The sequence below is a fragment of the Cyanistes caeruleus genome, unplaced genomic scaffold (assembly GCF_971803275.1).
Source record: "Cyanistes caeruleus unplaced genomic scaffold, bCyaCae1.hap1.1 HAP1_SCAFFOLD_65, whole genome shotgun sequence".
NCBI classification, from domain to species: Eukaryota; Metazoa; Chordata; class Aves; order Passeriformes; family Paridae; genus Cyanistes; species Cyanistes caeruleus.
Genome location: NW_028255884.1, coordinates 3,739,427 through 3,765,681, shown reverse-complemented (window position 1 = coordinate 3,765,681; position 26,255 = coordinate 3,739,427). Strand labels below are relative to the sequence as shown.

Genomic DNA, 26,255 nt, shown 5'->3' with positions numbered 1-26,255 from the left:
GCTCCTGCTCTGGGAGCAGTTCTGGGATGGGGCATCCACTTCTCTGGAAAAGCAGTTACAGTTTTGTGCCACTCTGATTGTAAAATATTTTCTTCTTCTAACAAATCTAAATCCATTTTTCTTCAGCTTAATTAGATTGATCTCTGTGAATGCAAGATTTGGTAGAAAATAACTTTGACCAGTGTTTTCATTTTCACAGACCATGGAGAGTGACCAAAAATCTCCCAGGATGGGGTTTAGAGGCCTCATCACATAAGCAGCAGGTAGAGGTTGAGGGCCCTGGGCTGTGCAGCTGCAAGGCCCTGCCAGAGGCAACTTGTGCAGCCCTTTGGCCATGGCTGCTGGCCCTGGGCCTCAGCCCTTGGCCCTTGGCATTCCTGAAACACATCCAGCTTTGCTCAGCACCACAGACACCTTTCCCTTGCTTGTCCCCAGCTGCCATCAGGGCCTCCAGTCTTCTGCTCTGCCTGGAACCTGGGGACGCTTTCTCACTCGTGTCTCTCATTTCAACTACAAGAAACTTCAGTGTTTCCATCTGACTTGGAGCTCTTGAGGAGTTTCTGGAGCACACTCTGAGGGACTGAGTGTGATGCCAAGAGCCCCAAAGGCCCGAGAGGGTGATGAAAGTGCTGGTGCTGTGTCTGTGCTGCTGAGCTGGGCCGGGCTCCTGGCCCAGAGGCAGCTCCTGGCAAGGGCAGCGCTGCAGAGAGACAGCTCTGGCCAGGAGCAGCTCCTGAGCACAGCCCAGCAGGGCTGGGGCCCTGCCAGGGCAGCTCAGGGACACAGAGAGCAGGCCCAGACAGAGCTGCCAGGGGCTCAGCACTGGCAGGGGCTGTGGGATGTGCCAGAGGGGGCTGTGTCACAGCAGCACCTCTGTGGCTGTGTCCTGGAGCCCCAGAGCAGCTGTGATGTCAGAAAGGGGCTGTGTGACAGCTCCGAGTGGGCTGTGTGAGGTCACAGCTAGGGCTGTGACATCACAGAGTTTGTTGTGTGAGGTCACTGAGCAGCTAGAGCGTCATAGAGGGGATTCTGTGACATCAGAAAGCAGGGTGTGACATCACTGTGTGGCTGCATGACATCACAGAGTGAGTTGTGTGATATCACTGAGTGGCATGTGACATCACATAAGACTATGACATCAGAGGTTAGATAGATAACATCACAGAGAGGGTTGTGACATCACTGGTTGGTTGTGAGACATCACAGAACAGGCTGTCAAGTCACATGGTGGTGATATGAAATCCTAGAGTGGGCAGTGACATCATAGAAGAGCCATGTGACATCTCAGGACAGGTTGTATGACATCAAAGTGCCACGTGTGAGATCATAGAGTGAAGTCTGGTATCAAATGTGTATATGTACACATCACAGAAGGATATGTGACATTACAAGGTGGTTTTGTGACATCTGAGAGGGGCTGTGACATCACAGAATTGGTTGGAACATCACAGAACGGTGGTGTAACATCCTGGGGCAGGTTGTGTGACATCACTGAGTGCGATGTGACATCACAGGTGGCTGTGTGACATCTCAGGGGCAGTATGAGGTCACTGGGGAGGTCACTCCACCCCAACTCCCCCTCACAGCTTCCCCCAGAGAACTCCAAAGCTGCTTGTACAGCAGCCTGTCTGCACAGAAACACTTCCAGGGCTCTCTGCATTTCCCTTCCCTCACTCTTGCCTCACTCACACACCTCCCAACAACCCACTTGGTGCTTTCAGCTGCAAGGAGTTCAAAGCTTGTCTGTCCTTCAGCAGCTGCTCTAATTCTGCCTTCAGCCAACTCTGGGGCTGTGTTTATTGTAGAACTCCCTGTGTGTCTGAAACATTCCTTGTGTGGTTCTGCCTTGGGGAAGGGGAACCTCCTTGGTGGCACCTTGGGCTTGGCACACACTTGAGGAGGGTGTCTGTTTTCCATGGGGAAACTCAGCAGTTTTAGATTGCTAAAATCAAAGAAGGAAAACCCCTCTTTGCCTGAGTGCAGCCAGTTCTGTGAGCAAAGCAGGTCCCAGGGGAGTGAGGAGAGACAGGATGGGGCTGGGGAATGTGGAGCAAGGTTGTCCACACTGGGTCAGACCTCAAGGCACAGCTTCTCTGACCTGGCCAGACCTCCTTAGGAGAGACCCTGGATCAATATCCATCACTGAGTGCTGCAATCATCTCTGCTCTAAAGAGAACAGTAAAAAAAAAGACACCTTTAAAATAGGAACAGATATTTCTTAGAAGTTCTTTGAACTATTTCTCCATAACTATTGTAGGAAACTTTCCTAAGAACTGCACCAAGACCAGAGGGAAATCAAGGCACAGGCATGATTTGTTAGGATTTGCTTGATCCTAATGAGCCCCGTGGTGCATTTGGAGCTGAGCCCTTGAACCTCAGGGCCTGAGAGGAGATTGCACAAACCTTTCCAAGAGTCAAGGTCAAGGAAAGACCCAAAGTGTCTCCAAGCATTAATGGTTACCACTGAGGTCCATCCCCAACACAGGCTCCTCATGGACTCCTTGGAGGAGAGAACTGGAGGCCAGGATTGCACAAAAACCTCCCAGAGACTCAGGGTGGGAAGGAAAATCCAAAGTAGCTGAAAAAGCCCTGAGTATCTCAAAGTATTGATGAGCCCCACTGAGTGTCAATGCAAAGCTCCCAAGGGACTCGTTAAAGCAGATAATTGGGACCAGGATTGCACAAACTTCTCAGAGACTCAGTGTGGGAAGGAAAAAGAAAAGTGCCTTAAGAACCTGAAGTACCTTGAAGCATTAATGAGCCCCACTGAGTGTTGTTGCTGACAAAGGCTCTCAAGGGACTAATTACAGCAGATAATTGGAGGCCAGGATTGCACAAAGCTCTCAGAGACTCCAAGGCAAAAGCCAAAGTCCTTTGAAAAAGCTGCAGTCCCTGGGAGCATGAAGGAGCCCCCAGGGCCATTCCTGAGCAAGGCTCCCCAGGGACTCCTTCCAGCAGATCCCTGAGGCCACTGGCATGTGGGCTAGGGGGGATGCTGAGGGCAGGCCAAGGGGGTGACAGTGGCCAGCCTTGCTGGGGCTGTGCCAGGAGGCCCCAGGGCCTCAGGACAAGGTGTCTCCTCACAGCCCTTGCTGGCACAGCATTGGCTGCTGTGGCCCAGGGCACCAAGCCTTGGCTTCTCTTTGTCCCCAGCTGTCATCAGTGCCTCCAGTTCTCTGCTCTGCCTGGGGCCTGGGGACACTTTCTCAGTCATGTCCCTCACTGGGACCCATTAAAAGTGAAAGAAACTTTGGAGCTGGATTCTGACTTGGAGTTCTTGAGAGGTTTCTTCCCCTCCCTGTCAGGGGCTGATGTTCAGGGCCTCAGCACAAAGCCCCAAGAGGCTCATTAAAGTCCTGCTGCTGTGTCTGTGCTGCTGAGCTGGGCCGGGCTCCTGGCACAGAGGCAGCTCCTGGAAACCAAGAAGAGCTTCAAAAGCACATTTCTCTTGCTGAGCAGCTCTTCTGCCAGCCCAGCAGGGCTGGGGCACTGCCTGCAGCCACCCTGGGCACAGCCCAGAGGCACAGAGAGCTTCAATCAGTCAGGGCTGGGAAGGTGCTGAGAAGTGCCTGGGGCAGAATCCCTGCCAGCCCTTGGCACAGGAAGCCTCTGGCTGCAGGACAATGCAGCTGCAGCTCCTGGAGGCATCTCCTAAAGCTGGAACATGCCAGTGCCTACAGACTCTGTGAGTACATTCTCTGCCTGTCCCTTGTGCAGAGCAGCCAGGGGTGCCCAGGGCTGTCCTGCAGAGCAGGGTCCTGCAGCCCAGGGCGCTGTGCTGGGGCAGGGACTCTGCTGCCTGCCAGGGACAGCTCTCAGCCGGCCCGGGGAGCTGCTCCCAGCGCTGGGGAGAAGCTGTGGGGGGAAGGAGCTACCCTGAGCAGGGCAGGGGCTGCTGCTGAGAGGGGCTGTGTGGGGCAGGGCTGCTCCCAGCTCCAGTCCTGCCTGGGCACAGCTCCAGAGGACACTTCCCAAAAGAAGGTGAGCCCGGGATTGCTGTAAAGATCAGGAGCTTTCCTGAGACTGTGTTCAATTTCTCTCTTTAAGCAGGGTGGGAAAGTTGAGATGATAGCAAAAAGTTTTTTGCTTTTTATGCATTTTTAATATATTTTTAGATCTGTAAACTATTATTATGTAATTATAAAATTTTTATTCTTAATTAACTCTATTAAACTATTATTCTATACTATACTATACTATACTATACTATACTATACTATACTATTATATTACATTTATATTATAATTAAGGACAACTATTATCCTTAATTAACTCTAATATGTTTCCTAACCTTTCTCTTAGATTTTAGAACAAAAATATGATCTTCTAAATACATTTCTGAAATACTGTATTGCCTTATCATCAGGGAGAGGAGCTACAAGAAGAACATTTTGTTTTGTAACCAGAATGTGAGCAGTCATAACAAAAACTGGGGCATAGAAACCCTTGGACCTACTCCAGTGGGTTGACCCTGGGGTGTGTAACTGGGGCAGCTGAATCTCCTATTGAATGTTTCTGTTAAATATCCTAATTAATCAATCTTAATAAATAGCTGAAATAAGGGGCTGGGTGTGCCTCATCCCTACTGGGACACCTGGAAGTTTCCAATAAAGCTGTTTTTTCTTTACTGTTCTAACACTCTTGCAGATGGTTATTTTTCTCTTTTGATTATAGGCAACAGGGGGATGAGAGAAGCAGAAGAGGAATTGTAATCCCAAAATCACAGAACATTCTGAGTTGAAGGGGACACACCAGGAACAGCAAAGTAATGTTTGAACATGTACAGAGCAGCCAGAATTGTAAGTTTGGGTGCTCAGTCTCTCTGCTGGGAGGCTCCTAAACAGCCTAAATGCACTGCTCTGATATTGTCATTGGTACCTGGGGCTCTCAGGGAGGCTCTGGCATCTGCAGCAGCTGAGTCAGGCCCTGCCCTTGGGATTGCTGCCAGGCAGGTGTGTCCATGGGAATGGGGTGTCCCAGCTTCCCTGTGACCTGTGGGGCTCTGGGCAAAGCAGTCCATGGCAAAGGGGAATGAGCTGAGCCTCCTCCCTGAGATCCCATCATGGGCACACCTGGGGATCTCCTTGCTGTGTCCTTCCAAGCTCTGAGCTGCCCTCCTGGCTGCAAATCTGTGCCAGAGCCTCTCAGAGTTCCCTGAATGTCCCACGGGGAAGGGCAGAGATGCCACAGCTGAGGAAATGCTGTTGGCTCTGCCAAGGGAGCCGTGAGTGTCCTTGGCAGAGGGGGGTGCTGAGCCCTTGCCCAGAGACCTTTAGAGAGGGTGAGACATTCAGGGATCCCTCTGCTCTGGGCAGGGCCTGGTTTATGCCAGGGTGACACAGGAGTGTGATTGTGCTCTGATTCCAGCCAAAGGTGCAAACCCAGGGCAGTTGGGAACAAGCCCATCCAGCCCCTCACCTTCCCTAAGCCACAGGGAATCCTTTGCCTCTCACATCTCTCAGTGGGAAATTCTGAGTGCAGCAGAAATGCTGGGGATTTCTGACCTCAGAGAAGCAGGAATGGTTTGTGGGTAGGAAAACAATTTGTAAAACCAACTCCTGCTATACTTTAGAAGTGTGTGCAGATGGCAACAAGCCTTCCTGCATTACGAGTGATGCCCTTGACAAATCCTGAATTTCCAGCCTTTTCCCTCTCCTGCATGGCCACAAACCCAGGGCAGCAGGGCAGGGATGGCTCCTGGAGAGCCCCCAGGCACGGGCCTGGCTGCTCCTGGCACACTCAGACAGCACAGCTGGAGCTCAGGCAGGGACCTGGGTGAAGTTTTCACAGAGCAGGAACAAGGGTGGGTGAGTCCCAGCCTCTCCTGATTTGTCACTGCTCTTTTTCTTCATGAACAGGTCCCCATGTGCAGCCACAGCAAATGTCCAACAGCAGCTCCATCAGCCACTTCCTCCTGCTGGCATTGGCAGACACGCGGCAGCTGCAGCTCCTGCACTTCTGCCTCTTCCTGGGCATCTCCCTGGCTGCCCTCCTGGGCAACGGCCTCATCATCAGCGCCGTAGCCTGCAGCCACCACCTGCACAGCCCCATGTTCTTCTTCCTGCTCAACCTGGCCCTCACTGACCTGGGCTCCATCTGCACCACTGTGCCCAAAGCCATGCACAATTCCCTCTGGGACACCAGACACATCTCCTACACAGGATGTGCTGCACAGCTCTTTTTTTTTGTGTTCTTCATCTCAGCAGAGTATTTCCTCCTGACCATCATGTGCTACGACCGCTACGTGTCCATCTGCAAACCCCTGCACTACGGGACCCTCCTGGGCAGCAGAGCTTGTGCCCACATGGCAGCAGCTGCCTGGGCCAGTGCCTTTCTCTATTCACTGCTGCACACAGCCAATACATTTTCCCTGCCCCTGTGCCATGGCAATGCCCTGGGCCAGTTCTTCTGTGAAATCCCACAGATCCTCAAGCTCTCCTGCTCCAAATCCTATCTCAGAGAACTTGGGCTCATTGTACTAAGTGCTTTTCTATATTTTGGCTGTTTTGTGTTCATTGTTTTCTCCTATGTGCAGATCTTCAGGGCTGTGCTGAGGATCCCCTCTGAGCAGGGACAGGACAAAGCCTTTTCCACCTGCCTCCCTCACCTGGCTGTGGTCTCTCTGTTCCTCAGCACTGGAACATTTGCTCACCTGAAGCCCCCCTCCATCTCTTCCCCATCCCTGGATCTGGCAGTGTCAGTTCTGTACTCGGTGGTGCCTCCAGCCCTGAACCCCCTCATCTACAGCCTGAGGAACCAGGAGCTCAAGGCTGCAGTGTGGAGAATGATGACTGGATGGTTTCAGAAACATTAAACTCCTGGAACATTTCTGCAAATCACTTATAATAAAAATCAACTTTGATACTTCTTGTTGGTGTAACTTTGGAGGTTTTCTGTGTTTTCCTTTTTTAATCCTGTCCACAATGAAATGTCATTGTGCCATTTCTCATTTTGTTTCTCTCCACCATCCCTGTGGCCACAGACTGTGTCAATGAGGAGCTGTGCTCTTGGTGGCTTTCAATGAACTAAAGAATCTCCCAGCACAGTTTTCTCCAGAGATGCCCCTTTTGTTCCCTTCTCTGGAGCTGCAGCAGCAGTGTCTGTGTGCAGAGCTGGGGCAGATCAGTGCTGGCACAGCAGCTGTGGCCAGGAGCAGCAGCACTTGGTGCTGCCAGTGCTGCTCCCGTGCCACTGCCCCGCTGCCCTCCTGGCCCTGGTGTTGCTGCAGGGCCTGAGTGCTCTCGGGGCCGGGCACAGCCCTGGGGGTGGCAGTGCCGGGGCTGCAGCAGGGACAGGCCATGGGCACTGCTGGGGCAGCGCTGACGCCTCAGGGCAGGGCCTGGGGGCTCCAGGCTCCTTGCCCAGGCTCTCTCAAGAACACGGCCAGGCCAAAGCTCAGCACAGAAAACCCCCGTGAGCAGCCCCAGGGTGGCCGTGGGCAGGCTGGGGGCAAACAGCATGGCTGGGGCTCTGCAAGGTCCCTGGGGGAGACGGGAAGGAGCAGCAGAGCAGGGGCTGATCCATCCCCACTGCGCTGGACACCCCAGGGCAGCGTCCCAGAGCGTCCTCATGGAGCTGCCAACAACATCCCCCCTGTGCAGCCCTGGCCTCTCCCCCAGCTCAGAGAGGTGCTGCATCCTTGCAGGCACATGTCATGAATAAAATCTCTCAAGAAATCCACCCCGGATAAAATACTGTGTTTAGTTAGGTACAGTTAATGTTCTTATCCCATTTGTAAACCTTGTACCCCTTGTTTACTCCGATGGTTATTAGTATTGTTAATTACTTAGCAGTTTCTGAAGTGTTTTAAAGGTTCTTATGAGACATTCCTGTACCCTTTCCCTTACTTCCCTGCTACCTTGTAACAGAGCTGCTCCCATGGGGGCTAAATCCAACTAACAAAAGCAACCCATTAGAAAGGTGTGCCACAGAACAAGGCAACTCCCATGGTCTCTGTGCCACACTAGAACAAAGAAACTCCCAGGAAGCTGTGTAACCGAGTAAAATGCAAACTAAGGCATGCAGGACACCAAAACAATGAGCTAACAGAGGAATAAAACGACAAGGAAATGTATTTGAGCAAGCTATGATGCAAGATCATCTCCCTGCATCACCTAAACCTGCTTAGAAACCATCTTCCTGCATCACCATGACCTAAGAGGACTGGAAAGGACTGACAGCCCTAGACAGCAAACCAGAACAACAGGTCACTGGCTACTCTCATGAGGACAGAAGCCCCAGCTCTGCAGTGTGTGCTGCAAAGCTGAATTGTGTCTCCTCCTTGGAGCTGACAGTGTGGGAATGGCCGTGATGCAAACAACCCCTCGGGCCCCCGCCACCCCAAGAGCTGAATCCTAATAAAGGCATCAAACAGGAGTTTTGTCTCCTGGCCAATTTCTTTCAATTACCATGTGCCGCACCGGCCGTGGCCGAGGGGGCCTGGACCCACCCGGAGCTCCTCCCGGAGCCCAGCGGACTCCAGCTCAGCGGGGGCCGGCAGCGGGGCACGGCTTAGGCTCAGCAAGGTGTGAGCAGCCGTGGTCCGGCCCAGCCTCAGCCGGGGTCCCGCAGCCTCCCGTCCCCACCCGGTCACTGCTGGGGCCAGCCCGGCCCCGCCAGGCCGAGCCTGTGCGATTCAGCCCTTCTGGGACACAGGGCCAGAAAGACTTCAGCCCTGAAGCAGCAGGCTTTGAGTTCAAGCCTTGGGAAGCACTTGCCAAAGGCTTGATGGCAATTCATACGTTCATCAAGTCACCCCACTGAAAGTTATGTTTCTGGAATCTTCCTGTATCTCTCCCCTGATTGATTGCAATTCGTGGCAGCATTTTGCATCTTTCTAACCCTAGTCTGTGTCTGGACCCATGCCCTCAGACTGCGCCCTCACACCTCCCCTAGATATTGTTGTGTCTGCCCCTAGGCCTGGTCTTTGCACTTTGCTCCTGTGCTGCGCAGGCTTTATGGGCCTCATCCCTACTTGATTTTCCTATTCCAATTGGTTTTGGGGACTCCAGCGAACCCGCTCCTTTAATTTCCTCCTCGGTTGCCCGGGTGTCAGGGGACCCTGAAGCTTTAAGGATTGTTGCGGCCACTGTCAGCACGACTGCAAGGGCCGCAGTGCAGCGGGGCCCGGCCCGACCGGCAGCCGGGTACCTCCTCAAAGGTGGAAGCAAGAGAGAGATTTCCCTGGCTTGCCTGTCTGCAAAATGTCAGTCTCACAGAGGTGGTTCCAGCTATTTAAATGCTTTAATAGGTAGTCAGTTCCCACAGCTAGCCAGCTCTTGGATTTTGCTTGGCACAGGGGCAGCTCTCGCTTAGCAGCTCCTCTCAGTAAAATCATTTCCATGGGGGGCTTCTTCCCTGCTCACCAAATAGCAATTCATGCAAAAGCAGCACAAACTGTTCTTCCTGTCCTCCTATCTTTGCCAGAGAGTGCCTTTCAAAGGGATAATAATTGGGAGCGAGGGGGTTTACATTTTCCATTGCAAAGGAGCCTCCTGCCTCCCTTAGCAGGCTCCTGTCTTTCAAAGGAAGACACACACGGTCTCCTTTTGCACCTTCACTTGGCCCCAGCCACTCCTGATCATTTGAAGGAGCGGCTCAGAAGAAGGGGCTGCAATCCCCCAAGGCCTGGGCTGCTCCAGGCCGCTCCTGGTGCCTTGGGCTGTTGAAGGGGTGCCGGGGTGGCCTTTGTGACACAGGCACGGGGTGCCGGGGTGGCCTTTGTGACACAGGCACAGGGTGCCACGGTGGCCTTTGTGACACGGGCACAGGGTGCCAGGGTGGCCTTTGTGACACAGGCACGGGGTGCTGGGGTGGCCTTTGTGGCACAGGCACGGGGTGCCGGGGTGGCCTTTGTGACACAGGCACGGTGTGTCAGGGGCCGTGGTGATGCGGGACCTTGCGGTGCCCAAAGTCCATTGTGACATGGCAGAGCCCCGCCCCGGCTGGGGGGTATATAAAGGGCTTGTGGGGCCCGGGTCAGTCCCAGGACAGTGGCTGTGTCCAGGTACCTGTGTGCGCCAGAGGACTGCAGGCACGGAGGAGGAGAAGGCGAAGCCCAAGTCCCAGCCCCCCAGGCCCTGGCCCGGCTCACAGAGAGCCCAGGCCTTGAGGGAGCAGCAGGAGGAGGCTGAGAGGGCGAGCAGAGGGAGGAGAGGAGCCGTGGAGTCCTGCGCTGAGGAAGAGCCAGAGCTCTGCCGAGGAGAAATGAACAAGTTCCAGCAAGGGACTCCAGGGGAAGCCTGCACTGAGCCACAGCTGTCCCCAGGAGAAGCCCAGAGCTGCCAGGAGCTCTCTGAGTGGGATGATCCTTGAGCAAGAGCTGGTCCAAGTATGGGGGAGCTACTGGCATTTCCGGGACTGGGATGAGGGCAGGGAGCAAGAGCCCTCCCCAGTTGTCTCCGAGTGGGGCGAGTGCAGGGAGCAGGAGCCGTGGCAGGCGGACAGCGATCACTGTCAGGAATTCCCAGATTGGGAAGAATCTCCTGAACAGCGGCTGTCCCCAGGAGAAGGCACGAGCCGCCGGGCACTCTTGGACTGGGAAGCTTGCCGCAAGCAAGAGCTGTGCCAGGATGGCCAGGAGGTGACTGGAGGCAAAGCAAAGAGAAAATCCTCCAGGTCCAGCTGGGATGATGACAGTGATGGAGAGCTGGCTCAGGACAGCAGGGAATACTGCGACATCCTGTGCAGCCAGCTCAAGGCCTGGCAGCGGGAGGACGATGACTGGGATGAGGTGAGCGTCCTGGAGCTGCATGAGGAAGGAGAAGAGGCCAGGCAGCAGAGACTGGCAGATTTAGCCCGAGAGGGAATCCTGCTGCCTGTCCCTCGAGAAGCTTGGGTGGAGTGCCAGGAGCCCGAGCTGTGCCCGCAAGAGCAACTCTGTGCCGGGCCTGGCCCTCTGGCAGCCCAAGCCACGGTGGAAGATGTCTCTTCTCCTGGGCAGCCGCTTCCCCACAGGAAAGGCCGCTCGCTCTTGAGGCGGGCACTGCGGGAGCTGCAGGCGCTGCGGGCGCTGCGGGGGCTGCAGGGGCTGTGGGGGCTGTTCCGCTGCCCCTGCCTGGCGGCACAGCCACAGGATCAGCGCCCGCTGCCAGCAGTGCAGGGCTGCAGATGGCGGCTGCCCCGCGGCCTGCCCGGCGCCCCGAGGGAGCCGCACGGGCTGCCCCGGCCTGCGCTGGCCCTGCAGGCCGAGCCAGCCCCGGCCGCTCTGCGGCACCCCCGGGGCGGCTCCCCGAGGGCACACGGCAGCCCAAAGCGGCACCCAAAGGGGGACCCTCGCTGCCGGGGCTCAGCGCCGCATCCCGGCCCATCGTCCGGCCGGGAAGGCACCTGGAAAGTCATCGGCTCCCAGCGGCAGCCTGGCACCGCCAGCGGCACCCCTGCACCGGGTCCCCGAGGGCCACAGCCACACGGCTCTTGGCCCTTTGCAGGGACACTGGCTCCAGCTCCTCCCTGCTGGACTCCAAGGCCATTTCCTCTTCTCCAGAAAGGACTCCATGCTGATCCTGGGGCCCTTTGGCCATGAGGAATGGACACAGACAGGAGGTGCTGCTCCCAGGACACGATGGCGGCCTGCTGGACTGCAACACACACAATTCTAACAAAAGAAAAGAAAGTTGTGTTTAGGAAGTAGTAATAGGAAAGAAAAAAACCCAACACCCCTCCCCCCCCACTAAAACTTGCATAAGACCCTCCAGAAACCAAAAAATGATAAAGAATAAGAATAGGAATATTAGGAAGAAGAGGTAGAAGCTGAAGTAGATGAAGACGTAGTAGTACTTAAAACATGGAAAATTAAGAATAAGAATAAAATGTTGGAGTCTGGAATACAGAGTGTGTGCCCTTGTTTCTGATACTTAGTTATAAGATCCAGGTATAAGTTCCCCCAGGCAGGGCAGGTCCCTGGGTGCTGCCCCTGGCCCAGATAGTTTTCAGATGGGAAAAACTATCAGAAGTAAGGTTTTAGAAGACAAAATGTCTTCCCTGCTGACAGCACCGTAAGGAATAGCTGCAGGGCAGAGTTTTAAAAACAGAGGTTCTCTTGACCTCTCTACAGCCTTGCATGGTGCTCAGCATGATAGATCAGGGGAAAAAAATATTATAGCGGTGTGGCAGCGGCCTCAGGGAGACAAAGAGTTACATTGTCCTACCCCAAACCCCTTGAGAAGGGCGGCCCCGGAGTTCTGATTGGGTTTGAGTCCCTGAGGGGCTCTCCCTTGGTGTGCTTCTACTGGTCCCTGACCCTGAACTCCACCCTCAAAGGTGGAAACCCTTGAGAGTTCTGTCCCTCAAAAACCCCTGCTGTGCCTCTGTTCAGGGCTCTCTGTTCTGGACCTGACTTTGTTCCCATGCTGAATAAATGGTTTCATGAACGGGAGCCCGTCTCGGTTGGTGTTTGATGCTGGTCCCCAGAATCCTGCTGCTTCTCTGGACGAGATCCTGGAGTTGCGGATTGCAACAGCAGGGTATTGGATGAAATACACAAATTGACACATTGGGGGACGCAGGGTCTATGTGACCACTCCTTGAGGGAGAACATCTGCATAGGGGTTTATGATATAGCAAAGGCCATCACTCAGGGCTGTGTAATGTGTCAAAGGGTAAACCAACGAGTGATGACGAAACCCGTACCAGGGGGGAGGGAACTAGCGGAGAGACCCTTCTAAAATGTGTAAATTGATTTCACAGAAATGCCTCTAGGATAGGGATACAAACACCTGCTAGTGATCGTAGATCACCTGAACCATTGGCCAGAGGCTTTCCCCACTTGGAATGAAACAGCAAGAGTAGTAGTCAAAATACTTTTGGAACATATTGTCCCCAGGTATGGGTTAATCAATAACATAGACTCGGACCAAGGCCCCCATTTCACTGCCCGTGTCCTCCAGGAAACCACTGAAGCCCTGGGGATAAAGTGGAGGTTACACACCCCATGGCATCCCCAGAGCTCCGGCTGGGTAGAACGGATGAATAAGACCATAAAAACGACCTTAACCAAGCTGACTCTGGAGACTAAATAAGATTGGATAAAATGTTTCCCTTTGGCTTTATTACAGATAAGAACCCGACCTCGAGCAGATTTAGGGGTATCCCCCTATGAAATGTTATTTGGACTCCCCTTCCTAATTACTCCTTACAGCACTGCCCAGTATACGGAAGGGGAAGAAACCTCAAGGAGGTATTTGGAAACTGTTGCTAAAACTTCAGAAAACCTCAGGAAAAAAGGGTATCTCCCTCAAACTCCTCCCTTTGAGGTAGACACACACCATATTAACCCTGGGGATTGGGGATTGGTAAAATCTTGGGCTAATTCTCCTCTCACTACAAAGTTTGAAGGACCCTACCAATTTCAACTCACCACACATACGGCTGTGAGAACCCGGGAAAAAGGGTGGACACACGTGAGTCGAGTTAAAGGACCAGTGGCACCACCAGATGGGGAAGTCAACTCCAAAAAAGATCCCTCTAACTGGACTGTTGTCCCCAACACCAAGGACTTGAAAATAACCTAAAGAAGGAAACCCAGAGACTAAAGTCCCCAACCAGGAACTGGAATTACAACAGTTGTTGTTAAGTGTTCTCTTGGCTGCTACATTTGTGGTTAAGTGTTTCTTTAAAGTCTGTGAACTAATGTTAAGGTGTTTTCCAGTTGTGGTTAACTTGTAACTATTATTATTATTATTATTATTATTATTATTATTATTATTATTAGTTGAAAAAGTAAAAGAACCCCTCCCCCCCGAATAAGGCTCCAATTTCCTAGCCAAGACTATATTCCTCCCTGGGCAGCTTTTCCCAAGACCAAAACCGACAACAGTAAAAAGGAGAAGGACAAAAAAAATAATAAAGCTGTAAGCCTTGGACTCAGACCCCCAAAAAAGTGTGAGGAAAACCCCAAGAGGAAGACCAGGGGAGATCAAACATGGTTCCTGCTGGACTCTTGGGAGTCACGGACTGGAGGGAGCCTAAAAGGATCATCTCAAGGCTCATGGTAGGTCGGGTGATAGCAATGCACCTCACCAATGCCATGGGGACAGACTCTTGCATGAAACGTTATTATCCCTTGTATGATGGGGAAAATCTAGGGTCCCTGGTAAGGGTCCACACAAATTTGAGTCCTTCTTGTTATAACAAATCACAATTAGAAGAATGCCAAGAAAACGGAAAAACATATTGGATTACCAGAAATACAGCCACTTTTAGAGAACGTCTTTTGGGAGACTGTCCCATGAGGGATACTTGGCTGTGCTTTGAAATGAACGAACCAGTAAAAGGTGAACCTGATGTGGTAAAGGAGAAAAGAGTGGACATGAGGGTGGGAAATGAAGAATGGGAAAATTTGAGTGGGAAGAACTTGTTCATTGATTTAGTTGAAAACATCAGCAAGGAATTAAATATAACTGATTGCTGGGTATGTGGGAGTACTAAAATGTCTGATATTTGGCCCTGGGAGGGAATTAGCTTGAAACCTCGAGAAATTTTAAGCATAAAATGAACTGGGGAAGGCCAAAGCACACCAGGGTATAGGAGAAGGGAAAAATGGGAGTTAAAGGCTAAGGTAATTGGGGAAGACTGTATTCTACAAACTGGAAAAAGATATAGAACCCTGGTGGGGCGGATGGCATGCAAAAGATATAACGAAGAATCTAGGAACTAAATGGGTTCCCCCAGGAGCCCAACCTAAGATATTGATCCTTAGAGAAGAGAGAAAAAGGGTGCATTCATCACAAAGGATATAACCTTTATGAATGTGCAGAAAGAGGGATCAATCCCTTCTGGGGAATTAGAAGCCTATCAAAGCATTGGGAGTACCCCTATGAAGACAGGGAGTGTTTTTGGGAAGCCCCAGATGATTTCTTTTGGATCTGCGGGGATGCAGCTTATACACATCTACCAGGAGACTGGTCAGGTAGCTGCACGATTGGGGTGATAAAGCCAGCTTTCTTCCTGCTCCCAAAACAAGCTGGCTCAGAGCTTGGAGTACCAGCATATGACAACCTAAAGAGGCCCATAAAAAGGAAGAAGAGGAGTGTAATAAGCACAGGAGGGACCCAGAATTGGAAAGGAACAGTCTGGACCCTGGAGAAAATAATAAGAACTTATGGGCCAGCGACGTGGGCCCAGGATGGGTCCTGGGGATATAGGACCCCAATATACATGTTAAACAGAATAATCAGGCTCCAAGCTGTAATTGAAATAACATGGAACAAAACAGCCCTGGCCCTTGATCATATAAGTGACCACCTCTCCCAGACCTGATGTACCTGGTGTACCAACTCCGACTGGCAGTAGATTACCTTCTCGCTGATGAGGGGGAAATCTGTGGGAAGTTCAACACCTCTGAGTGCTGCCTAGAAATAGATGATAAAAGTGAAGTAATCTGGAACATTTCTAAAGAGATCAGAAAAATCTCCTACGTAGGGAACCAAGAATGGACACCGATCCTGAATACTGATTGATGGGATAGTTTCTGGTCCTTTAAGGGCTGGTGGAAAAAGGTGGCATTCATTGGTATAGCGGGACTAGCAGGACTGTTGTTTCTTCCCTGCGTCATCCTGTGTTTGATCAGAATAATTACCTCAGTAATAGAGTCTAGCAGCATGATCTCTAACTCATTAGAAATAACCCAAGAGAAGGGAAAAAATAAGATCCTAATATTAGAAAGTTCAGAGCGGAAAGCAGCAAAAAGGGTATATGACCAATACCAAAGACTAAAGAAGTTTCACTACCAGGAGCCTGAACTAACAAATTGACACAGGCTGATGCCTGGTCAAATTAAAAGAGGGGGGATATTGTTATAAATAAAAATCCCAATGTTCAAATTATATGTTCCTGTTTCAATCCCAGTTCAGGTCCCTGGATAAGGGGTTTTGGTGTTGTAAGTCCCAAAAGGGTTCACTGTTAAGAAGTTCGTACTTGTTTTATCCTTGCATTTGTATCCCCATCCCTTACCCCCTCCCAACCCATCGGGTAATTTAGCTGCTGCTACCCAGGATGAACTTCCCCATTTCCCATAAAGACTTGCACATGGGTGCATATTAAAATCATATTACCACCTGGGAGCAAAGACAGCCCTGGACAACGAGCCACGCTCAGGGAACATCTGGAGGACCACACTGTGGAGGCAGCAGGGACCTGGGGAGACTGGGTGCGCCAATCTCAGTCCGGCAAGCTGGTTGCCATGACCTGGGCAGGACTTGGGAGGGAAGACACCCCTAGACCTTTGAGCCTGAGACAGAGTCTCTGGGTGATCCTGGTGAGGATAGAGGCTCTGGTCCTGCTGACAGTGGATGATGACAGGCCTGTGTGATCCTCGACATCGACCACAGGGAGCAGCGGCAGCGTGCACCCCAAGCCCCCACCTCTAGGCCCAGTTGTCTCTAATAAAGGCTTGTTAATGGGAGCAGAAGGTCTCCTGGCCCTTTAATTCACCGCACCTGCAGTGCCGGGGTAGGAGGCACAGCTGGGAGGAGGGAGGGGTGGGGAGAAGCTGGTTTTAGGGGTATTAATTTACTTCTCACAATCCTTCACTGAGTTTTCGGAGTTTTCTGACAGAAATCTCTCTCCTCCCCCACTCATCCACAGGGATTTGGAGCAGTTTTCCCTTTTTGGGGGAAATCCGAGCGATGCACTGAGGCACCTAATTAGAGGTGGGAGAAGTGAGGCTCCAGGGCTTCCCGCGGAGCCGGAGCCACCGAACACCCAGGGCAGGGAAAGGCGGGCCGGGAGCTGCGGAGAACTTTGTTTGTGTTCGGAGCTCAATGGCGGCTCGGGCCGGGCCCGTTCCAGGCCTGTTCCTCATCTCCGCCCTTCCCCTCACACAGCCCGGGGGGCCCTGAGAGCGCGGGGCGGGGCTGTGCCGTGTGCAGAGCCCGCTGCTGGCTGCAATTGGCTGCTGCTGCCGTCACTCGTGGCTCTGGCGCGTGCTGATTGGGCAGAGCGGGGACAATCCCGGCCCCGCTGGCGCCCCCAGGGCGGCCGTGGGGCAGGAGAGCCGCCATTGCCGGAGCGTGTGTGCGGGCCCGGCAGCGGCGGTAGCGGCCGGAGCCCGGTGAGGCGGCGGCGGAGCTCGGAGGCGGCCCCAGCCATCGCAGGTGGGAGCCGCGCTCGGTTCTGCGGGGGCTCGGGGCTCGCTGCGGGCCCGGGAGGGGGCGGCGGGTGGCTGTGGCGGGTGGCTCGTGCCGTGGCCGGCCCGTGTTGGCCCTGGCGTGAGGGCGCTGCGGGAGCGGCTGCCCGCGGTCTCCTTCCCGCTGGGGCCTCGGCAGGAGCCGGTGCCGGAGCAGCGCTGGCTCGTCCCGGTTCGTGTCGGTAGCCCGGAGGTGGATGCGCTGTGCCCGGGGCTGGGTGGGAAAATTCCCGGCGCCAGAGGTTTGTGTGGCCAAAGGAGCCCGAGGAGCGGTGTGAGAGTGACTTTATTGCTGCCCAAAGGGAGAGGCCGTGGGGCATTTGCCGTGCGCTCTCTCCAGCTGCTGGAGGACGCGGCCTCGTTTTTGTCCTGATTTTCCCGGCCGCGTGTCCCTGTCCCTTTCCCCACTGGCGGAGGTGCTTGGAAGGTTCAGACTTCCCCATCTGCCTCCTGCATGTCCCGGTTAATATGTACCCACCACTTTTGTATAACATCCGATATTGATGGCTCTGTTAAGTCTTTGTTCTTCTGGAAGTTCAGGAATTTAGCGGGACTTTGTCAGAGCAGCGGTCCTTGTCAATTGGTAACATTTTCTGAAACTGATGCTTTCTCCCATTGCTTCCGTATGTGCAAGTCCCTGGCCCTATCTGCAAGCAGATTCACTCATTGACTCTGTTTTTTCTTCCTGGGTGTTCTTTGATTTTGGGATTGCTCTCGGTGCCCTCATTCGCTGTCCTTTTGTAGCCGTTTGTGGCTCAGGAGGCCTGGCTGCCCCCTGCATCCCCTTGCTCAGCTGCTGAATGAGCTGCACTCAGCAAGGTGTGTGCATGGTGAAAAGATGAGAGTTGCTGTAGAATGTAAGAGGAGAAACAGCTTTCGTTTAACCCATGGTCTGCCAGGGAACCACAAAAAAGTTGCCCATTCCCATCCTTTCCATGTTTGGACCGGTACATTACATTTTTCTTATATCCTTTGTCAACTGTTTCTCCACTTTTCCTCTGTGATCTATTTGCCAACAGCAGTTTGAGTTATTTAATTTTCCACAAACTCTGCCTCCTTTTTCTGCTAAAAGATAATGTGACTCCATCCCATGGTGAAATGTGTTCCTCATCTGGGTGGATTGGTTGGGAATTCTGGAACTGGAGCTGTCTGGTTGGGTATTATTTTGAAGACATCCTGTAACCTAATTATGCCATGGAAATGATAAATTAGTTCTCTGGCTCCTGATATGAATTCATTAGGGTTCCCAGGGCCTGGTCCGTGGTGTTGCAGGATTTGTTCTGGTGGCCATTCATATTTTCCCCATTTTTGGGTGCTCCCTCTGGGCAGGGCTGCATCAATTTTTGGCTTTTCTCTAATTAATTCAGCACATACTTGGATTCCCAACGAATTTCCTTAACTTGGGGTAGCAACAAAATCCGGAGCTGTAATTCACCCTAGATAACATAGAAAGTGAGAGCACAAGTTGAGGTGGGGAGTGGGATGATTCTCCCCCATTTTTTATAGTGAAATTTTCACAGCATTGTCCATTTGCAGTTTTCCTTTTTAGCTTAACCAATTTCTGCTGCAGTCAGATATCCTCACCATGGGCTCTGCCTTCAGCTGTGCAAATTCCATCTGTGCCCCCAGGCAGAGCTTGGGGTGAGGGGCAGAGGAATTCAGCCCAATTCCTCCCCCAGGCAGGAACACCCTGGTACATTGTCCAGGCTTTGCCCCAGAGGTCTTAATTTGCATTTCTAAAGCTCCTCAGCTGGCTGCCTGGAATGAAGCTTCTCTTCCAGGGCAGCCATGGGATGACTCACATGGAGCCGCAACCCCACCCCCCACCCCCCCCAATTTTTTTTTTTTCTTTTTTAAGACAATTTTCTATTAACTGTTTCCATTTTAAAAGGCCACATTTCAAGGTCTTCTGGTTTTCAAAATGCAGCTTAAAGGTGAGCATGGAAAAACCCATACCATAGTTTTGTCATCACTAAGAGCCACGCACAAAGATAAAAACAAAAATTAGAAAACAATCAAGTTTTTTTTTTCTTCTCCTCTGACTAAAAACTGATTCTCACACCCCTGGCCCAAACAGAACTGACAATATAAAAGTAGAATTATTGCAAAAAATTCTTCTAATGGTGTAATCCTTTCACTGAAACTGTGAAAAGCAAAAACTCTCCAACAATGTCTTTAGAAAAATAAGGCATTACTTGATTCTGAAGAGAATTATTTCAACCACACATAGTCTGCATGTGCAGAGAAAATCATTCCATGACATGTGAGTTTTACTAAATATTTCCTAAACTTTATTCAGTCTGAACCCATAGAAATCCATTGGTTTATTGTTCATTGTCTCCAAGTTGTGGAGTCCTTAGTGTTTGGTTTCCTGTTGCACCCCGATTTCTGTGTCTCTGATGTGAATTAGGTCTGCACTCCTGGATTTCCTGCTCAGCCTTTTCCAGACCAGGTGTCTCCAGCTGTGCCAGGGCAGTGTCTGGGGTAGATGTTGGTTGATGTTTGCTGTGGGGCCTTGATGTTTTGTTGATGGTCGTTGTCTTTATGGGAATCTTTTGGGCTCTTCCCAGTCTGTTGAGATGTTAAGCTCATCTCTGCTGAGTGGTGGAACATCCCTTTAAAAAATCCTTGAAAATTCCTTTCCCCAAGGCAAATGCAAACCAAGCCTGACTGGAGAAATCAAATAAAAAATAATTTTATACTTGGTCTATTTTCCAATACTCTAATCCCAGCCAGCCCAGAGTGTGAGTGTAATTGAGAGCCAGAGTGGAATTCTCCCGGTGCCTTCCCCAGCAGCTGTGGCGAGGGCAGGCACAGAAAGCCCTGAAGCTCCAGCAGTGCCAGCCAGGATTGTCCCGCAGGGGCTGGAGATGCCAAAGGAGGGTGCCCAGGCCGAGGATTTCAGCAGAGGATCTGTGGGCAGGCGCAGGGGCTTCCCCCGCTGGGGAGCCCTGGCTGCTGCTGCCTTGCCTTCAGTGCAGGCTCAGGGGCGGCTCCCATCCTCCTGCTGCAGCCGGGAAATCCAAATCTGCGGGGCTGCAGAGCCCTTGAGCCGAGGCTGAGGGGTCCCCCCGTGTTCAGCTGTGCTGGGGCTGTTTCTGTGCTCAGGGACACTTGGAATGGGCCGTGCCACTTGGCCACCAGAGCTGCTTCTTTCCACTGCTTCGGCAGGACCCGATGTCCTGGTTGGATGTTGTGAACAGCAGAGTCCCAAGGCAGGGTCTGTGCCAGCCGAGCTTCCTGAGGGAGGGATTCCACAAGAGACAGGATTCTGACCACTGACTGCTTTGAATATACATTCCTGATCTCCACCCTGCACTAGGTGGAGATTTACCAGGGTAAGGAATTCCAAAGATCAGTTCCAAGGGAGTTAATTGAATATCTGCCCTGGGTCTGGCTCTTACTCTTGCCAAAGCCAAAAGCTGTACCCATGGAATCTTGGTTTCTATCAGCAGCTTCCAGAGGTGTTTCTTTGTTTCTCCATTCATTCTTCCTACCTGACCTGAGCACTGGGGGTGCCCGGGGTTGTGGAGGTCCCATTGTATTCTTAAAGCTGCCATAACCCCCCTGGAGGATCTTTCCTGTAAAGTGAGTTCCCCTGTCTGAGTCTGTTGCTTCCACAGTAGCTTATCTTGGAATTATTTGTTTTAGAAATCCCTTCATAACTGATCCAGTGATTGCTGAGGAAGTCAGAATTGCTTTTGGCACCCTGTTAGCTGCCCTGGTATCAGCATAAGATATTTAACCCTTCCAGCTGAGGGCATGTCAGTGCCAGGTACTTACAAGCACAGCCAGCTCTGCAGGTTGAGCTGACATGGGAGCTGTGACCTGGGCTTTGTCTAATTCCCTTTCCTTAACAATAGCAAGTCCTGTAATTCATTTCCCTTCTGCTGCCCTTGAAAGCCCATCCATAAACACATTTTCTCCCTTAGGCCAGGGAATGTCTCATCTCTCCCAGCCCGGGTCTGGATCTCTCTCAATTCAATGCAGGCATGGGTTTCTTCCCAGCCCCCTCTCCAGGCTGTTCAAACAGGAGGCTGGGTTAAACCCTTCCCCTGTCCTCAATTCTAAATCCTCCTGTGCCACTGAACAAGTTTCATACTGCAGTCACCGAGCTCTGCTCATCCATTTAGGGGCTCTGTTGGGGTACGTGGGAGAAGGTGAGGAGGGGTCCCCGGGGGTCGTGTCCCCCCCTGGGAGCGCCTGTGACTCCCCCATGTCCCCCCCATGTGGGGCTCACCCCCTTTTGTCTCTGCCAGAGCTCCTGACCCAGCTCCTGCTGTGCCCTGGGAGGGGCTTTGGGGAGCCCCCCTGGGACCCCCTTGGATCCCCATTCCTGGGCCCTGGGACCCCCCCGCATCTCCTTGCCCAGCACCGGGACCCCCTGCACCCCCTTCTCCTGCACCAACAGCGCCCTGCACCCCCTTTCCCGGGGATCCTCCCCTGCCAGCCCCTGGATCCCCCGGTTCCGTCAGCCCGAGGACCCCCGGAGCCCCATTCCCGGCCATCCCGGGGCACCGCACCCCCAGGCCTCCCTTTCCAGGGAAAGCCGAGCTGGGCACGGGGCTCTCCAGCCGCTCTGGCATTTCTGATCACCCAGAGGAGAGGGAGAGAGCAGCAGAGAGAGAGGGAAGGAGATCGGGAATCGGGGCTCGGGCTCCCAGCGCCCGCTCCTGCTCCGCCGGGGCTGGGGAGCCGCAGCCGCAGGAAAAATGGGATCCGCGGATGCCGGGGCTTCCCCCGCTTTGGGCCGAAGCCGGCGGGTTCCAGGCAGAGTTTGGGCGCAGGGCCCGGGAGTTCAGCCCAGTTTGTCCCGGGGGTCCCGCAGTGCGCGGCCGAGGAGGGTCCCGGGGGATCCCGGGAGGGGATCCAGGGGAATTCCCTGGAATTGCCCCGTCCCCTCCCCCCGCGCTCCCTCGGGCACTTTCGCTTCCGCCTTGGCCGCCCTGCGCCGCCGGGATCTGCCCGGCGACCGGTGACGTCACTGCAGCCTCGGGCTGCCACTGGCGGGCAGCAAAGAGCGGCGCCAATGGCGGGGCCAGCGGGGAGCTGCAGATGCTGCAGCAGCGGCACAGCCAGAGCGGGGCTGAGCGGGGGGAGCCGGGGCTGGGGGATCTGTGGGGCTGCGATGGCAACTGTGGCATCGCCATGGGGATCCCTGCGATCCAGGCTGAGGGATTAACAAATTCCCTGGCTCACAGCTGCAGGGAATGTCTCCAGAAATATGTCAGATATGGGCGGGAGGCGCTGGAGTGTAAAGGTGGGGAGGGCAGAATTCCCATGGGAATATGGGAATGGGAATGTGGGGTTTCGGTAGGCAAAATTTGGGAATGTGGGAATTCCCATGGAAATTCCATGGATGGATCTCAGACATCATCCCATTCCCACGGGACCTCCATGGATGGATCCCGCTGCTGTCCCATTCCCATGGGAATTCTGTGGATGGATCTCACTGCCATGCCATTCCCATAGAATTCCATGGGCAGATCTCCCCATCCCACTGCCATGGGAGCCCCAATCCGGTTCCCCTCCAAACCCATCCTGGGGGTTGCCCTGTTCCTTGCCCTCCCCACCCCCCACAGGACTCCTGGGGGTCCCCCCCAGGACCCATCCAGCCCCCCTAAACTCTTCCTGGGTCCCCTCTCATCCCCCGATAACTGGAATTCCTGGAAGTCCCCCCGTATCCCCTCCCCCAGGACTTTGGGGGGTCCCACCTGACCTGTCTGTGCACCCCCAGATTTCTTCCACAGCCCCCCTGTGATGGTGGAGGGTGGGGGCCGAGTGCTGGTGCCCCCCTGCCTGCAGCAGATCCAGCGGTGAGGGCAGTTCGGGGGGTCCCTCAGCATTTGGGGTCCCTGGGATTTGGGGTGACCCCCCGGGCCCCCCAGGATCTCCCTGAACACGCTGACGCTGCCCATGGGCAGTGAGAAGGTTCAAACCCGGCACGGGGTCCCCAGCACTGCCACCTGCATTGCCCAGGTACCCCCAAACCTGCCAAGAACCCCCAAACCCCCCGGGACACCCCAACCTCCCCTGATCCCAAACACATTCCTGGATGCTCCAAAAACTCCCCAAAACCGCAAAACCCCATAGAGACATTGAGAAGGTTCATACCTGGCATGGGGTCCCCATGTCCATTACCAGCAGGTTCCCCAAAACAGCCTTGAGATCCCCAATTCCACTCCCAGGATCGCCCAAATTCCCCCATCAGGACTCCTGTAAACCCTCTTGGGAACCCCCCAAAAACCACCGTGGCCCCAAAAACACCCAGAACTTCTGAAAATCCCCAGGAACCCCTCACCAAGGTTTATACCCAGCATGGGGACCCCATCACCTTCATCGGCATCACCCAGGTACCCCCAAACCCCTCCCGGGACCCCCAACCCCTCCCGGGCTCCACTGCCGGAACCAACGGGAGCGGTGTTGCCCTTTTAAGAGGAGTTACAGTGGGACCCGACAACACCGGGGGCCCTTAAAGCGGCCATGGTAGAGAGAACCCCCAAAATCCACCCTGGGGGACAAAACATCCCCTACAGGGGCTTGGGGTGGGGACACCCCTAAAAATGTCACTTAAAGCCGTCATGATCCCCCCTCAAAAGGGGCTTGTGGGGCTGCGGCCGCACAAACACCCTAAAATGGGGAGGAAAAAACACCCCTGTAGTGGTGGGATCCCCCCCAAAAAACCTGAAAAAGAGAAAAACTCCTCTTGAGAGGGGCCTGAAGATCCTGAAAGGCCCTGGAAGAGGGACAAGATCCCCTCCTGTGCTGGGGCCTCCCCGAGCCGGGAACTCTCCCGTTCCTGCACTCGGGGGAGCCCCGAACGACGGCGGCTCCTGGGCTGAGCCCCCCTCAGCCGGGGCTGCGGGGGGAACTGGGGGGGCTGGGACGGGGCTTGGGGCTCCTGGGGTGAACTGGGGGACCCTCAGTGCTCCCACCTCCCCCTGTTCCCCTGTCCCGCCCCGTTCCCATTGTTCCCCCAAAGCTCCGCTGCCCCCAGCTCGGTTTGGGGGGGACCCAGCCCTTTCCCATCGTGTCCCGGCCCGGCCCCGCTCACCCGAGGGCTCCGAACCACGCACAGGGACAGAGGAGGGACAGAGGAGGAGGAAGAGGAGGGACAGAGCAGGAGGAAGAGGAGGAGCAGGAGGAGGAAGAGCTGGAGCAGGCAGAGGAGGCTCCACCTGCGCTCCCCGCTCTCTGCATCTGCAGCTCCTTCGGGACCATCGCCCCCCATCCCGCAGGTGCCCGGGGAGGGGGAGCTCGCCCCAAATACCCCGGGGCTCCCTGGCTTTGGGGTTTTTGGGGGGGATGTTTGGGGATGGCAGGGCTCCAGAGCCGAGCTGCAGATGCCCCTCGGGGGCACCCCGGGGGTCCCCGGGAGGTGTTTTTGGGGGGTCCCGGTGGCGGTGGCGGCAGAGCCCCGGCAAAGGGGCCGGGGGGATGCGGGTCCGGCATGGCCGGGAAAGGGGTTCGGGGCTCCCGGTGCCGGCAGTGGCTGCTCCCAGCATTGCCCAGTTGCTCACCCCGTGTGGCTCCAGTTTCCTCTGCACCCCACGATAAGCCAAATCACTCCCAGTCATTCCCTATTAGAGTACAATTTGTCTCCATTTTATCCCATTTTCCACATTTTTATCCCATTTTTGCTCTATTTTTTCTAATTTTATCCCATTTTCATAACAATTTTCCCAATTTTTATCCTATTTTTTATTTTTCCCAAATTTTCCCCCTATTTTTTCCTTTTTCCCTCAATTTCCCTTTTTTATCTCATTTGTCCTCATTTTTTCCCAGTTTTTCTGATTTTTTTCCTATTTTTCCTCCATTTTTACTCAAATTGTTCCCCATGTTTTCCTATTTTTCCCATTTTTTTTTCCGTTTTTAATCTATTATTTCCCCATTTTACCCTATTTTTGCTCCATTTTCTCCCAGTTTTTCCCCCATGTTTACTCCTATTTTCCCCAATTTCTACCATTTTTCCCCCATTTTTGCCTCTTCTTTACCATTTTTATTCCCATTTTTATCCCAGTTTTCCTTATTCCCCCCTCCCCCCCCCCCCATTTTTATCCTGGTTTTATCTCATTTTTCCACAATTTTATCCTAATTTTCTTCCCTTTCTTTCTCCCATTTTTCCCAATTTTTCCTCCATTTCCATCTCATTTTCCTCAAATTTTTCCCATTTTTATCCCATTTTTTCCCTATTTTTCCCCATTTTTCCCTATTTTCCTCTATTTTGCTCCATTTTTCCTCCCATTTTTCTCACTTTTCCCCCATATTTTTCTAGTTTTCCCCAACTTTTCCCCATTCTTCCTCAATTTCTATCTTATTTTTCCCCATTTCCCATTATCTTCGCCATTTAATTATCTCAAAAATTGAAATTTGGGGGATAAATAGAAATTTTGGTGGGAAAAAAGGGTGCTTTGGGGGCAAAACTCCATGAATTTGAATCACAGCTTTCCCGTGATTTTTCCATGATTTCCAGCTGGAAGGAGGCGTGGGATTCATCTGAACATTCTGGAAGCTGGAAGAGGACCAGGCTATCAACCTTCCCAAAAATTTTGACCAACTCATCTGAAATTCCACCTTTCCCCTCTCCCTGGATTCCCAGATCTGGAAATTCTTCTACAACCTCCCAGGCACGCAATTCCCAAAATTCCATGGAAAAATGGGATAGGGGGATTTCATCCTGTTCTTTTCCTGATTTTCCCCAATTTTTTCTCTCTTAGTTTTTTTTCTTATTTTTTCCTGATTTTTCCCTTATTTTCCCCTGAATTTTTCCCATTTTTTTCCCCATTTTTTCCTGATTTTTTCCTCTTCTTTTCCCAAAGTTTTCTGTCTTTTTCCCAACTTTTTCTCCAATTTTTCTGTAATTTTTCTGGTTTTTCCCATTTTTTTCATGATTTTTTCCCCTGTTTTACCCATTTTCTTTTCCTGATTTTCCTGCAATTTTTTTCTTTTTCTTTTCTTTTTTTTTATTTTTTTCCCTGACTTTTTTCAGGTTTTATTCCCTTTTTCTTTTCCTGATTTTTTTCCTCATTTTTCAAACAATTTTTCTTGAATATTTTTAAAATTTTTTTCCTGATTTTTCCCTCTGATTTGTCCCAATATTTCCCCTTTTTTTTCCTAATTTTTCCTGAT

General features: G+C 52.8%; 2 protein-coding genes across 2 annotated transcripts in view; one reads left to right on the top strand and one right to left on the bottom strand.

Annotated features, from left to right (window-relative positions):
- LOC111944753 (uncharacterized) overlaps positions 1–26,255 on the bottom strand; it is a 245,903-nt gene that overhangs the window by 133,380 nt on the left and 86,268 nt on the right.
- On the top strand, positions 5,883–6,815 carry LOC111943745 (olfactory receptor 14J1-like). The gene has a single exon (XM_023946659.2). The coding sequence runs from the start codon at positions 5,883–5,885 to the stop codon at positions 6,813–6,815; it is 933 nt and encodes a 310-aa protein (XP_023802427.2).